At 34.7% G+C, this 15582-nt stretch overlaps 1 protein-coding gene across 6 annotated transcripts in view; it reads left to right on the plus strand.

The window, feature by feature from the left end:
- Positions 1-15582, plus strand: part of Synd (protein kinase C and casein kinase substrate in neurons protein Synd) — a 91936-nt gene that overhangs the window by 40031 nt on the left and 36323 nt on the right. For 5 of the 6 annotated variants that reach the window (XM_089711386.1, XM_089711388.1, XM_089711390.1 and 2 more), the window contains exons 3-4: positions 440-684; positions 10252-10400. In XM_089711386.1, the coding sequence (XP_089567512.1) occupies positions 468-684; positions 10252-10400 (366 nt within the window). In that variant the 5' untranslated portion in view covers positions 440-467. Of the gene's footprint in view, positions 1-439; positions 685-6448; positions 6605-10251; positions 10401-15582 lie in introns of those variants that run through there. The other variant, XM_089711389.1, reaches the window with a different exon arrangement.

The following is a 15582-nucleotide window of genomic DNA, read 5'->3' on the forward strand; positions in this document are numbered from 1 at the left end:
GCGGAATTTGTTCGTATTGATTGAATGCTTGAGTAATGCATTACATATTTTTATTGTTAGTCAACGAGCGATGAATTACGGCTCACTCTTATGTGTTACAGCCGAGTAATGAATGGTTATCATTGTTTGGTGTTTCTTGCGAAACTGTAATTCGATATGTCACATGCATCATGTGATAAAAACTGAGGTACCTACTTTAGGAATTTAGAAACTTTTAAAAAGTTTTTAGTAACTACGTATGTGATATGAAGTCCAATCTTTATTAATGTTACTATAGGCATATGAAATCTTTCGTTTATTGTTATATGTAAAACATTGAACATGACCATCCAATATTAACACTACCTATATACCTACTGGTGTACATGGCCATAAGTATATGTATATATGTTTACAATGAGACAGCGATCTAACATTTAACTTGTGTTTATTGTTGCAGAGGGGCGGTGTGTGAGTGTCGCACCGCCATGTCGCACCACAGCGACGAGCAGGCGCTGCTCACGGTCACCTCCGACTCGTTCTGGGAGCCGGGCAACTACAAGCGCACCACCAAGCGCGTGGACGACGGCCACCGGCTGTGCGGCGAGCTGCAGGCGCTCGTGCAGGAGCGAGCCGACATCGAGAAGACGTACGCGAAGAGCTTGCGAGGATGGGCCAAGAAGTGGAACGACCTTATTGAGAAAGGTATAGTGATTAGTGCGAGTTAGTAGTAGTAAAGACATATTTTATCCACAGCCTAAATCAAATTACTAGCGAACGTCAAAACGCAGCGTCTGAATGCGCGCTAAGTACGCGTTCTATTTGAAAAAATACAAGAGCTACTTATCAAATATGCCATTCTGCTTAGACGGTCTTCGTAAATATTGACAATGCTATATTCCCCTCTAGTAACAAAAATTAAGAATAAAAGTAATAAACACACTTCGAACAATGTGTCAGTAAGAAATACCTGCCCCTAACTTTCCATCTTGAGGTGTGTAACGCAATTAATTAGAGACCACGTATAAATGTATGTCGTAACTCGCACTTAATTACCTACATTATAAACGTAAATCGCAGTACTGTCTCATTAAAACACCGATAAATCCATACTGTTCGAAAGTAGTGAAAGGGGTTTTTATTCACAGCTGCTTGCGTTATTGTAAAATGCAAATCTCGGCATAACGAGCCTCTATCGAGACGAGTCAATAGCGTATGAATTAACAGGAAACACATTGATAATGTGAATTGATAAATCGTTGACGTTCAAGCGATTGTTCATATGATCTTTTTGATTTGAGATTGAGGTATGTGAATGTAAAGTAATATGAATAAGACCATTAAGTGATAACATAGATTATGCATCTTGAAAACTTCCAGAGCTAAAAAGTACGAAATTATTACTTCAGCATTTATCCTGGCGTAAGAGCGATATAATTTGCAATAATCAAAAACTAATTTAGACGTGCTTTCGAAGCCATAAAATATATTTCATCTGTTGCACATCCTACAGGCTACACTATCACAACCATTCAAAGTTGCGAAAAAAAACTAATTCATTTGACGTACAAATTTTGCCGTGTCTGCTAGCACAATACATCACAATCAGTCAGGTTAAACAAAATACTTGGCAAGGTATACATATAATAGCTGCGCCCCGCGGTTTCACCCCCGTGGCTCGGCTCCTGTTGGTCTTAGTGTGATGATATATAGCCTATAGCCATCCTCGATAAATGGACTATCTATCACCGAAAGAATTTTTCAAATCGGACCAGTAGTTCCTGAAATTGGCGCTTTCAAACAAACAGATTCTTCAGCTTTATAATATTAGTATAGATTGGAAGCGAACATGCAGTTTATCAAAACAACGGTTATATGTCTGCTGATGTTATGTAACAGCTGTAGTATAGCTGTTGTAGGTGCTCGTCCCGCCCTTTGCAAAGGTCACGGTCGAATTTGGTTCGGTTCTGTGGATATTCGATAGGTAGGTATGTATTGTGCATTGGTTTTGATGGTTTGGTTATGATTTGAGGGGATTTTATTTTGCTATGTGCGTGGAAAGCTTTGAAAATAGGGTTAGGAAGAAAGAAAATTGGAAAAATGAGAGACTGTATTAGAAGATTTTACTCTGTACTTGATTGCATTTAATCTGTTTGTAGAAATTGCATGACGTCCTTGTGTGCTGAAATAAATGAAATTGAGAAACTACCCCATTCAATTTTATCGGATAATGTATCACCTCAAAAAACGAAATAAAGAGAGACATCGCGAACCACAATCACAATAAAACTTCATATAAGAGTTGATATACTTTTATCACAGAATTTTCTGTCGTACGCAATATGATGGTAGAAAATCTTATCGTGATATTTTGAGGCCTCGTTCAGATAACGAGAAAAGCCGTGTGACATTATCTCACTCGTATCTTAAAGTATTCGTCAATAGTAGGTGAATGCGTAATGTGTTTTATTTACTTAAAGTGTACAAAATCTGAAAATTTATAATATTTTGAATGTTAAAATCTATACTAATATTATAAAGAGGAAAAGTTTGTAATTATGTATGTATGTATTGTTTTCACGCATAAACCTCTTAACCGATTTTGATGAAATTTGGCACAGACAATCTTTAGACCCTGAGAAAGAACATAGGCTACCTTTTATTGCGAAATATGTACCACGGGCGAAGCCGGGGCGAACCACTAGTTTGCAATATAAATATAAATAGTTTACGTACCCTATGTGTGTGGTAATCCAAATTTATGTAAACTCAATTTATAATGCAAAAATGGTTTACCTGATATTCTTTGATTTCTTAGATTTTACCCGCACACTACAAACTACCTATATGTATGTACAATAAACATACCTTGGAATTAATTTATGAAGAACATTCATATATAATTATATTCAATACCTATAGAATAACATAATACATCTTTATTCAATCTCATGTTCTTAGAAATGACGTCATGCATCTTCAGTCTTAGGCGCTGACTCCACGAGCGAGAGAATCGCGACGAGTCCGCCCTTATATCGTCGGATAATCTCCACGAACGAGCGATAATTCAGCCGCGTATCGTCGCGAGTCGTAACGGAATCGCAGCGTTTCCGCGGCGACTCGTAACGGTATCGCCACGTTTCCTTGAAGAACTACGAGAAGACCAGAGGCAACGCTGAAATACCGCTGCGTTTGACAGCGGGCCCGCTGCGCGATCGTCGCGAGCGCGCGGCGGGCCCGTTGCTAGTCGCGGCGGGCTAGCGACGATGTAATGACGTTTTGCACGCTCATTGCCACTCGTCGCATCGCGGCGATAATATCGCCGTGTGGAGACGGTTCCATAGAGAGTGTATAGAAATACGTGGCACGACGATAATATCGCCGCGATTCTCTCGCTCGTGGAGTCAGCGCCTTAGGTATCACGTTTTCATCAAAGAAAATTCAACACGTACAGACGTAATTTATATTCAATCAAATGGTAATTCACTGTATGCATCGCATATTGCATTGTTCCATAGTATGCATAGTATGTACATACATCATGCTTTTTGCAATACATTGATACCTACTTGCATTTTGATCAACTGAATAATACCCACTTTCTTTCACATTTGTATAATGAATGAATAAATTGAGCTGCTGAGATGCTTTACATAATCAATGTTAACACTTAAAATCACTACGTTTTTCTAACTGCGCCCCGCGGTTTCACCCGCAATGCTTCGCTTATGTTGGTCTTAGCGTGATGATATATAGCCCATCCTCGATAAATGGGTTATCTAACACCGAAAGAATTTTTCAAATCGGACCAGTAGTTACTGAGATTAGCGCATTCAAACAAACAAACTCTTCAGCTTTATAATATTAGTAAAGATATTAACCATAATTAATAACATAAAATAAAGTGAGCGTACTACATCAACATTTTAATAATCTTATTGCAACATTAAAGATAGATTACAAATTATCTATAATAATAGAACGAACCTTGACACATACAATAACTAATTATTAATTAACAGCACAAAGACTTCGAATCAAAACGTAATTATTTAATAAATACGAATTTTCCATGCTATTATCTAAAGATATAATATTTCGAATTGATTATTCCTCGATTGTAAGTGCTTTCGAGATAATCCTATCCTATCCTTCCTGCTAAATATTATAAATGCGAAAGTTTGTGAGGATGGATGTATGTGTATGTATGTTTGTTACCCTTCCACGCAAATACTACTGAACCGATTACAATGAAATTTAGCACACATATAGAAGGTAACTTGGATTAACACATAGGATAGGTTTTATCCCGGAAATACAACGGGAACGGGAACTATGCGGGTTTTCTTTAAAAACGCGGGTGGAAAACTAGTATAATCTAAGTTGTAACTTATGTTATTATCGCGTTAAACTTAATTGCTACTTTACGGTAGTGGACGCACTGATCTGCGATGCAATCTTATCCAGTCGCTGGATTTAATTACTAGACTCGCAGGTGTTTAACTGTATGCGTTTTATTAGTGTTTCTTGGGTATGTATTGTTATGTTCAAATATATCTATGGTTTATTTAATTAATTTGTAATTCTTTATTGTACAAACTTAAAAAAAATATATTATGAAAATGGAGTAGTTTTACGAAAAGTGCATAAGTTGCTCAAGATGCGGTCTAATTGCTAAACAGTAATCTCTACCTTGATATATTTTTGGGATAGAGATGAGTAAGACCTTTAAAATTGGATTATTTTAGTCGAGAAAAACTATTGAAAATTACAATTTGTATGTGAAAACAACTGTCGCGTGTCCGAATGTTCGTGCGATATTGTAATTGATATGATGTTTACATGTTTTGTACTATTTTGCATACATTTAAATGTATTTAAAGTCCATTTGTATTTATGTGGGTTATCTGATGGAGGTCGAACTATGAGTAATGTTATGCTATTTATTATATAGTGTAATATATATTTTCTCATATATTTATAGAGAAAGGGTTGTATGGTTTATTAAAGTAATTATTAATGTTAATTAAGAAAATAACTCTTAATGATATGTCTGTACGTATGCCATAAAAAATAGTGTATTATCTCTTGTATTAAATTAGAAAGTGGAATTACGCAGTTATTTAAGATATTTATAATTTGTAGTAATTATTAAAATTTTAAGTAATTTCGATTACAAAATTATATTTAAAAATACTATTAAGTATGCATAACCTTTTGCTTTCTCTTTACTATTTAATAAATCACCTCGTAATATGTACGCACTAGTATTTCTGAGAATGTTATCTTTATTTATGGATGGTTACTTCATGAAGTAAATTACGTGTTCGGTGTTAAACATAGCAAGTTAGCTGTTTGCCGCTACTTTACCTGCGAAATGTATGCTCTATAGTCTATACTAATATTTATTATGTAGCTGAAGAGTTTGCTTGTTTGTTTGAATGCGCTCATGTCAGGAACTACTGGTCAGATTTGAAAAATTCTTTCGGTGTTAGATAGCCCATTTATCGAGGAAGACTATAGACTATATATAATCACGATAAGACCAACAGGAGCTGAACAATGCGGGTGAAACCGCGGGGCACAGCTAGTGTATAACGATAAAGTCAAGGTGGTGGGTTCGATACCCACATTAGAAATGTATTGATGTTAGCTATGGCCTATGACATGTATGAAGATTCATTTCATTTTATTTCATTGCAAATGTATATTTTCTTCAAATTTTTATAAATCTCAATAATAGACGTGATAGCCACATACAAGATTAATTAGAACTTAATATTCACGGTACCTTAAACATACGTTTTGTATAACACTTAAAGAAAAACTTAACGTAAGTATACTGGGTTGTATAACGCTTATAAATATTGAACGTATTCTTGTTTGGGAGAAATTTATCGGCGAGGATAAGAATACTGATTGTTTGAATTAATTTTCGAAGATAATTGAAAGTGAGACACGTCTCGTATACAAATTGGTGTAATGTGGATACTTAAAATTAAACACACGTAAATGAATAGATGTTACGATGAAGTAATTGAATGCGTTATTTCAAGTTAAATTGGTAATTCGAAAGTAATCATTATAGGGTCCTGCAGTTTAAGGAAGTACGTATCTTGTGTGGGTATGTTGCCCATTTCTTATGCAATGACTTGAATTTTTGCAATGTTTTAATATTTTCGTAGGTACCATTATTTTAATATTTTAAACAACATTAGCGAAGTTTATTGTAAACATATTAAAAGTAAAATATGTTATATGTTATAGGTGCGCGATTTGTATCTTGACGCAATAACAGATTTGCAGACTCACTATAGGTATCCATAAATGCATATTTCACTAAATTTTGCCAAAATAAGACTATCAGTTCATTCTATTACATCACTAATTTTCATTGCGTAATTCGATCCATAGAAGAAATCGAAAGTCAAGGGTTGCGCGAACAGCCACAGCGCATTCTGCGCACGGGCAGCGAATTCGATTCTCGTTTAACATTCCGTATCGGTATTGAAATGGAAAGTCGTTAGCGTACACGTCCGATTGATTTGTGAACGAAACACGTCTGCTATATGTGTTGGGTTACGTACGTTATACGTGTTTGATTTGTTTGTGTGTTTGTTTTAAGGTATATTGGTGTTTACATAATGTTTAGGTGTTATATTTATGTATAGGGTGCTTACTTAAGTACCTATATTGTAAGGTCCCGTAAGGTGATCGAATCACCTTTTCTTTCTGCTTCTGTATAATCGAGACTATACTGTATATTAAACATTATTAAGCTATATTCCTCATGCTACTTGAAATAAATACAAAAATAATTCAAGTAATATTTGGCAAACTGCATAAAGGATAAGCGTACTTTTCCTTTCTTCTTTTCTTGGCCCTTTTCTACTTTGTGTGCCCATAAATCAATCATAAATTAACTTACAAAGTTCTCGGGCAAAATATATCAAAGTAAATATGTCAATTCTTCTAATAATAAAGTATATCATATTTAAAAGCGAACTGTAAACAGCTAAAATCAATATAAAAACAGGCAGTGTTTACAGGTCGAGCTGAGGTTAAGCCAACGATTACCTTGAGGGTCTAATGTCGGATTAAATGAACAAATCTATGGAATTACTATAAAATTTATATATTCGCTATTTATGATCGCTTGGTATGGAGAGATTTACGAGTCGCCTGCAGTATGAAAATTAAGTTTGCGCTTTATATGTGGGTATTGTTAAATTCTCGACAATGAAGAAAGATATTTTATTCATTTAATCGTATTTGTAGGGTCATATCTGCGATGATGTTCGTGTTGTAATAAACATGCGAGCAATTTTAATTCTTAAAAACTAAGTAGACACAGCTACACAAGTCTTCAGTCACAGAATACTTAGGTTAAAATCAGTTCAGACGTTTCGATGTTGCCGAAAAATATATAAAATATATAAATATATGTGATTTACGAGTATCGAATTAAATATAATTAGAGCAATTAAAGTGATATTATAATGGATTCCATTATCTCGTAAAGAAAATGAATGACCTTTAAATAACGGTTAATTAGGGACTTGCGTAATTAACTTGCTTCCGTCGTGAGTTATAAATTTGTTTATTGCATTTTCTATATAAATCATAGTTTTTATAGCATGTATATTTTATTAATGACATCCTTTTTAATCCATTCGTGCGTTTTCGTTCTTGTTACACTAGTGCGTTCATTGGTGTTGTCCATCATAAAACTGTATTTTAGCAGCGCCCCGCGGTTACACCCGCAGTGCTCCGCTCCTGTTGGTCTTAGCGTGATAATACATAGCCTATAGCCTTACTAGATAAATAGGCTATCTAACATCGAAAGAATTTTTAAAGTGAAACTTTTATTACATCGTCTCAAACTTTTTGGTCTGTGTAGCGCATGTCGCGTGTATCGCGGCTGCCGAGTAGGTATACCTACTCGGCAGCCGACCGTCACGCGACATGCGCTACACAAAGCAGTGTTCGGAACCGTTCGAACAGTTTCACTTTTACCGTGGTTTCATAAAACCACACAACATTTTTTTTTTAAATCGGACTAGTACTTCCTGAGATTTGCGCTTAGCAAAGAACAAACAAACTCTTCAGCATTATAATATTAGTTTAGAATCTAGATATGTTATTAATGACATGTTTTTTAATCTATTACTATGTAGGCAGTAGGTACACTAGTTTGTTCCATGGTGTTTCACAGTAAAACTGTATTTTATAGTAATATGAATAATATATGTACCTGGAAAATACGTTTGTTTAACAGTTATATCAGTTTTTATAAACATAATTTAAATGTAAACGACGAAATTAATAGTTTGATACCGTTATGATAATAAAAACGGTTTTTAATGGACGATTTAATTACTAGTTAAACTGTAGCTGTAGCATTTTTAGTTAAATATTTAATAATTTAAAATAATATGAATTAAGTACCGTAGCAAGTCTTTCACGTACCTACACACAAAATAAAAGGGTTATTTTTGAAAAAAAAAGACGTGTGGCACTCGGGGACTGCCGCGGTAAAGCTATTGCATGCTATGCCTTCAAGCCACACCTCCGCGCCCGTCGGAGTGGGGAGCGTGAGGTTTTTCGTTACTAAATTTCTGGATTCGGTCCCCGCGCTCAAGGCCCGCGATAGAAGCTATGCAATAGCTTAAAAAAAAATATCAACCAATCAAGTAACTTACGTTCCAAATTTCATTTCGGTTTAGACATGGATTAGCCTTCCTCGAGAAATAGACAAAAATGGGATATTTTTGAAATCTAACACCGAAAAAAAATTTCAAATAGCACCAGTTCCTGAGATTAGCGCGTTCAAACAAACAAACTCAGCTTGATTAGTATAATAGAAGATATTAGTAGTATACCGTCATTATATAAATAGGGTTCATAATGCATCGGTACATCGGAATTGAAACGGATAAATTGAAATTCAGCAACAGGTATTATCGTAATAATTTATACGTAATTTCGCGTTCAGACCTTTATTAATCTTAAATGTTGAAATTATTATATTAGTGTACATTTCCAGGCAGAATAATGTATTCTATCTCTATGCACGATATTATTATTTATTTATGCTTTAGATGCTGGATGTTTTTATTTTATACTAGCGGTCCGCCCCGGCTTCGTCCGTGGTACATATTTACGTTTTCTCTACATAAGAACCATCCTCGTACTTCAAGGAATATAATAAAAAAAGAATTATCGAAATCGGTCCACCCGTTCTCGAGTTATGCGCTTACCAACACATTTTGCGATTCATTTTTATATATTTTATATAATCAGTAGGTTGTAAAGGTATATTCTTGGACATGCACATTGATTTTGTAACTTAAACAAATAAACGAAACGTAGGTACGTCGAAAAATGGTATGGTAAAAAAATGAAACGTCGGGATAGATAGTATAATAAAATCGCGTTTTAAATTCTTGAAAAAGTATTTAATTTCTAAAAAAAAAATTATTAAACAAATAGATCTAGAAATCGATCACGAGGTTGGGTTAAAATTAGCGTCCATTATTACCGGGAAGTATGTTTATATAATAAAACCAAGTAATAAAAATGTCATTTTTTGTATTAGGTATCATGAAAATTATCCCCTAGAGATGTATTCAGTCCTCAAGTTCGAAATAAACATCATCTCACAGAGAAGCCTTTCAGCTTGAGGTCGCGTGTCGTCATTATCTAATAACGCAGCCAATGTCGGATGTAACTGATTACGCGGAAGACGCATACACTGTTGGGGATTTTGTATTTTATCGTATTAAATTGTAATGTGTAATTGTTTGCCTGCACATGTAACTGTGTGCGGCTATAGCAAGGTTCACTACGGGTGGCGCTTGCTTGAAATGTATTTTACGATGTCATTGAATTTTACTCGTATGTCTTCACTCCTATATTTCCTATTAGAAATTATTGAAGAGATTCCCCGTGACCACGTTCGCTGTAAAGTATGCGAAACGTCGGGTTAATAATAATTATAATGAATAAATCGCGTCTAAATTCCGTTAAAGTCTTTAATTTCTAAATGTATGACGTAAATTCAAACACAAGAAAATACTGTCTTATAAAACAAGGCTTTAAATTAAAAAAAAAATATTTCTAACCGGATGTTATTTGTTATTGTTTTAAGTTTTGTTTTTTCATGAGATAACTTTTTTATTTCACTATCGAATTTTGATAATATCCTGTAATTATAGACTATAGTAAGTTCTATATTTTGATGTTAATAATATCATAAATGTTATCTCCCAGGACCAGAATACGGCACGATGGAGGCCGCGTGGAAGGGCGGCATGGTGGAGGCCGAGCGGCTCTCAGACCTGCACCTGAGCGTGCGCGACCGCCTCGTCAACGATGTCATGGCGCAGATCAAGAACTGGCAGAAGGACACGTATCACAAGGTCAGTTAGAGCCCCTAGTGACGTCACTGTAGGAATATATCTGGGTTGTAAATCTAACTCTTGTGACGTTTCGTTTAGAGCAAATTTCCACAGCCGCACGTTGGGACTACATTAGATGAGTGGGAATATATATATAGAATATAGTTTCACCCGCATTGCTCCGCTCCTGTTGGTCTTAGCGTGATGATTTATACCCTATAGCCTTCCTTGATAAATTTTTCAAATCGAACCAGTAGCTCCTGAGATAAGCGCGTTCAAACAAACAAACTCTTCAGCTTTATAATATATAGGTGTACGAGTTACTCGTGTGATTGCTATATGATCCGTGGAATCAAATAATCAACACGTCCGAACAAATACTTTTTACTATAATCTCAAGCATATTTAAGTAATTAAATTTTCAATGTGGATTCCATGTACATTAATATTATATGAGATAAATTAATTAACTCCGTTATGTTTAAGCCTTTGTATACTTTATAAAAAGGAAAGTTGTGTAAAATTAACCAGATTATATTTACTCGAAGCGAAAGTTAAAAGTTATGACGTTTTAAGCAAAAGTTAACTGAAGAATAAAATTAATAAAATAGTAAGGAAATGCAAAAATTATGAAGAAATTTTAAATACTTAGTGATAAAATAAATAACCCTCATTCGGAGGCCAAGATTCACTTTGGGTCCCTGTGCCACTCTAGTAAGTATCTAAAGGGCATTTTGGATCAAATAATATTGCAATATTTAACCAAATTTTAACTAAGTACTCCATAACGTAGTACCTCGTTAGCATTTGTTTATGTTCTGTCAACATTTATATTTTTATTGTTAAAAAGGTATAGGAAAATAAAGTGTTTTTTTTTTTATTGTTAAAAATAAAACTATTTTTGAATGTTGCACACGTTGGCACTTCGAATGGGTTGTTATCAGAGCGTTGTCAGGTGCGGAAATTAGTCAATCCACGGGCACCCAGCTTCATGCCTACATGTGACAGAAATGCAACGGAGATAGCGTTTCATACAAAATACGATACGAGAGTTATTTGTGATTCATGGTTATTATTATCATAGAACATCATAGATCATAATAATTAATAATACATATATCATAGATCATGTATCATAGAATGAGTTAATAAAAAAATAGGATGTTCGAAGTATAGCGACGTTGAAGTTTTTCGTGATGTATCGTATATTTATTGCAAATCTTGTACAAAAGAAAATTTGTATTCAGTACTAAGTACAAATTAAATTAACTTTGTCTATGATATCATAAACCTTTGCCATACAGCTAGACAACTCAGCGAGCGTGCTTGAAATCTCGTGTTATATTTAAAGCGATAAATATAAGAGATAGTATAAAGTATAAACTGTAAGGTATTATCTAATGTTATATTCAAGAAATGCGGCACCAACCAGCCCGCTCGGCTTCCGACGTTATGCCTTGGAATGCAACTAGTTTGTTATGTAGGAACTAGAAGGAAAGGATATACTTGGTGGTTTTAGGAGTCTTAGCACGGTTTAGTATGGTATTTAGTTCGCAATTACGCCTTGTAGACTATACACCTTGTGGACTTGTGCAGTGTGCATGTCAAATTTCATTTACATAGATAGGTAGGTTGTGGACCTCCTCATACCTATGAGGCATGGTCGTTGATAGAAAATTTGACACAGTATCATTTGAAATGTATATTTTACTATAGTCTGTAGTCTGTATGCATGAAACATGCATCAGGATCACGTTCTCGAAATCAATTTTGTACAATTTCACCTATTCAATCTTTGTGAAGTAAATACTTCAACGATTTATCTGAGCGTGAGAGTGGTGAGGACATTTTTCGTAGATTATATTTTTTATTTTCGTCACACGGTTCCGAAATATAGGTCAATTGATCCGACAGTAGGTATGACATAACGATTAGGACCGAAAGCACAGAATATATAATAGTACTACGTACCGAAAGCTTTTACACGAGTTAATAATGCTAAGATTAAAATAATATACGTTCATGTATATATAGCTTAATACATGTATCCATGCATGCAAGTATTTTACGTGGACATCCGTGACAGAAATGTGTTAATAATAAACAATAATCTTTCTTCTTATATATAAAAATGAATCGCAAAATGTGTTGGTAAGCGCATAACTCGAGAACGGCTGAACAGATTTCGATAATTCTTTTTTTATTATATTCCTTGAAGTACGAGGATGGTTTTTATGTAGAGAAAACGTAAACATGTACCACGGGCGAAGCCGGGGCGGACCGCTAGTTATCTATAATAATGCACACTTGTAGAGTTGTAGCGCCATCGTTACATCACGGCTATTTGAATAAACGCATATTTTAACATAAGTTATTGTTAATGGCGAACCAAGGATACAGTAATTAATATTTAATGCGCGACCCAGCTGCATTGTCTTCAAGATGGAGGCTCCATTAAAATTATTTGCGATGTTTCTGTATAGCTAGATTTTTATTTAAAGAAGGTACCTATGTATTAGGTTTTAATTGAGACGTGGTTAAGGGGTCAAGCAAAAAGGTATTGTAGAATAGACGAGCGCGTAAACAAATTCAACTATGTAGGTAGTATTTTTTCATTTATTTATTTCTCTAACTGGAAGGGAAAATATTTTCTCTTTTTTATATAAAACTAGGTTTCCGACCGCGGCTTTGCCCGCGCATGTCAAAGAAAAACCCGCATAGTTCCCGTTCCCGTGGGATTTCCGGGATAGCGTCATTTTCCCGGGATAAAAAGTAGCCTATGTCCTTTCTCGGGTATCAAAATATCTCCATACCAAATTTCATGAAAATTGGTTCAGTAGTTTAGACGTGATTGAGTAACAGACAGACAGACAGAGTTAGTTTCGCATTTATAATATTAGTATGGATTGTAAGTAGCTAATGTCTTATAAATAAAAACAATTATACGACGAGATACTAAATTTTCAGTTCACTAATAAATAATTCATGACCGTACTTTCGCAATTTGCACATTTATTATACTCTTATACATTTAGCTGTTAAAATTGTATCTCAATTGAAATATAATGCGGATAGAAGAAGTAGTAATTAGATTTAAAACGATCCATCAGTGTGTCATATGTTGCGTATGATTTAAGAGATTTTTGTTAGTTCTGGTAGAAAGTACCATATTAACAGTTATTATAAACAGTTAAATTAGTTATTAGATGCAAAAGATTTCTAAGAAATATAGTTGAATAAATTTAAATTGCTATCATCTTTTACTAGCGATGTTAGAATTTATTTATCTTACCATTTTAAACATGCAAAAACGTTATTTTTTATCAACACTAAAATGATTTTTTTCTTCAATTTTTTCTTATAAAATCAAAGTCTTATTCCATTGCATCTGTTTAATTGTAATGAGATTCACAGTGAAGTGATCAGCGGGGCCGCGATCACCAATGATTCAGCCATTGTTTTATATTAAGTACAGACGAGCACGTAATACATTGTGTATGACATGGTGTTATGACTTATGACATTGTGCGTATAGTCGTGTGCGCAAGTGCTTTTACGTGCGTTTATTGAGTCGTATATTGTATTGAAATAGCTATGCCCCGCGGTTTTACCCGCATTGCTCTGATGCTATTGGCACAGATTAGATACTAGCTATTGGTCTTGATATACCTATAGCGATACATGGGCTATCTAACATTGTAAGGTGGTAAAAAATATGTATCTATCGATTCAATAGTGAAAAGAAGAAAGAAAAGAAGTCTATTTGAATAAATAAATGTTTGAGTTTGTTTTTGAGTTAAAGAATTTTTCAAATCAGACCCGTAGTCCCTGTTATAAGCACGTTGAAACAAACGGTACGGTAGACATTCTAAAACAGAGGTCTTCGGTTAGGTCCCAATTGTGAAATAAGCTCCCGTGTCTCCTTTTAGAGTATGATACGTGCATAGGCCATCTGACTATGTATGGCACAAAAGACTCATCACCTACTTCCGCGTATAGCAAATCGAGAAGGGCACATTTGAGATATTCAAATTCGTTTGTTTAATCAATTATTTTACCTTATTACAGCCCTTAAATAATTTCAGAGAAAGTCCATACTAATATTATAAATACGAAAATCGATATGATAAGTTTACACGACTAAATCGTAGCACAGATTTAGATTAAGTTTAAAATGAATTGGGTAAAATAAGAATAGTTTAAAAATGGATCCCTCAGGGGATATAGGGGGTGAAAGTATTTGCCCGTATTTGATTGCGGAAAAACCGCAGGGCACAGTTAGTGAAGTATAAATGCTCGCAAATGAGTAATCACAGTCCGTCCAACCAAGGCCCCTAAACGTTGAGCACGCGACGCATTCTTGCGGCTTTGCCCTTTCTGCATTCTCCGCAAGGCTATAATCTAATTTTAGATCGCATTCCGTTTTCTTTAATCTGCGTTTAGCTTTTATTCCATTTTCATTAAACTGCGTTTGAAGTTTAATCCGTTTTCATTGATCAGCGTTTGCCGTTTAGCCACACATTAGTGCTAGGCTATATCTATTAACCTGCGTTAAGTGTTTTCATTGACCTACGTTTGACGATTAGCTACAGTTTAGCTTAACTAGTGAGCGATATTTTTTTTAATCTACGTTTAAAGTTAATTCTATTTTAATTTAACTACGTTTGTCGTTTAGTATAACGCTTAACCGACGTACGGTAATTGCTACTCCACGTAGGAAACGTTATTCGATATGCAGAGAGGATATCGTGTGTTATTTAATTGAAAGTAATAAATAATGATGGTTTAATGCGCAGTTGTGTTATGTCAAGCTGAAGGGGATAAAATTGAGCTTATTATCCTAGGCATAGATTGTTAAAAAGGATGTCTTATTGTGGTTGACTATTGACGTCATTGGGTACGTAATAGATTTTTTGTAGTTATCCTTTAGTTATCATAATCTTATATATAAAATTCTCGTGTCACAATGTTAGTCTGCATACTCCTCCGAAACGGGTGGACCGATTCTCATGAAATTTTCTGTGCATATCGGGTAAGTCTGAGAATCGGCCAACATCTATTTTTCATATGTACCACGGGCGAAGCCGGGGCGGGCCGCTAGTATGTATATATAAATGTTCGGAAAATTTTTCGTTACCTATTAAAAATAACTTCAACCTACAACAAATATCTAAATTTTGCTTTCAAATTTGCAAGGAACGTT

This window comes from Colias philodice, chromosome 26 (genome assembly GCF_061535455.1).
Source record: "Colias philodice isolate Cphi_HAF_F1 chromosome 26, ilColPhil1 Martin Lab GWU primary, whole genome shotgun sequence".
Taxonomy (NCBI): domain Eukaryota; kingdom Metazoa; phylum Arthropoda; class Insecta; order Lepidoptera; family Pieridae; genus Colias; species Colias philodice.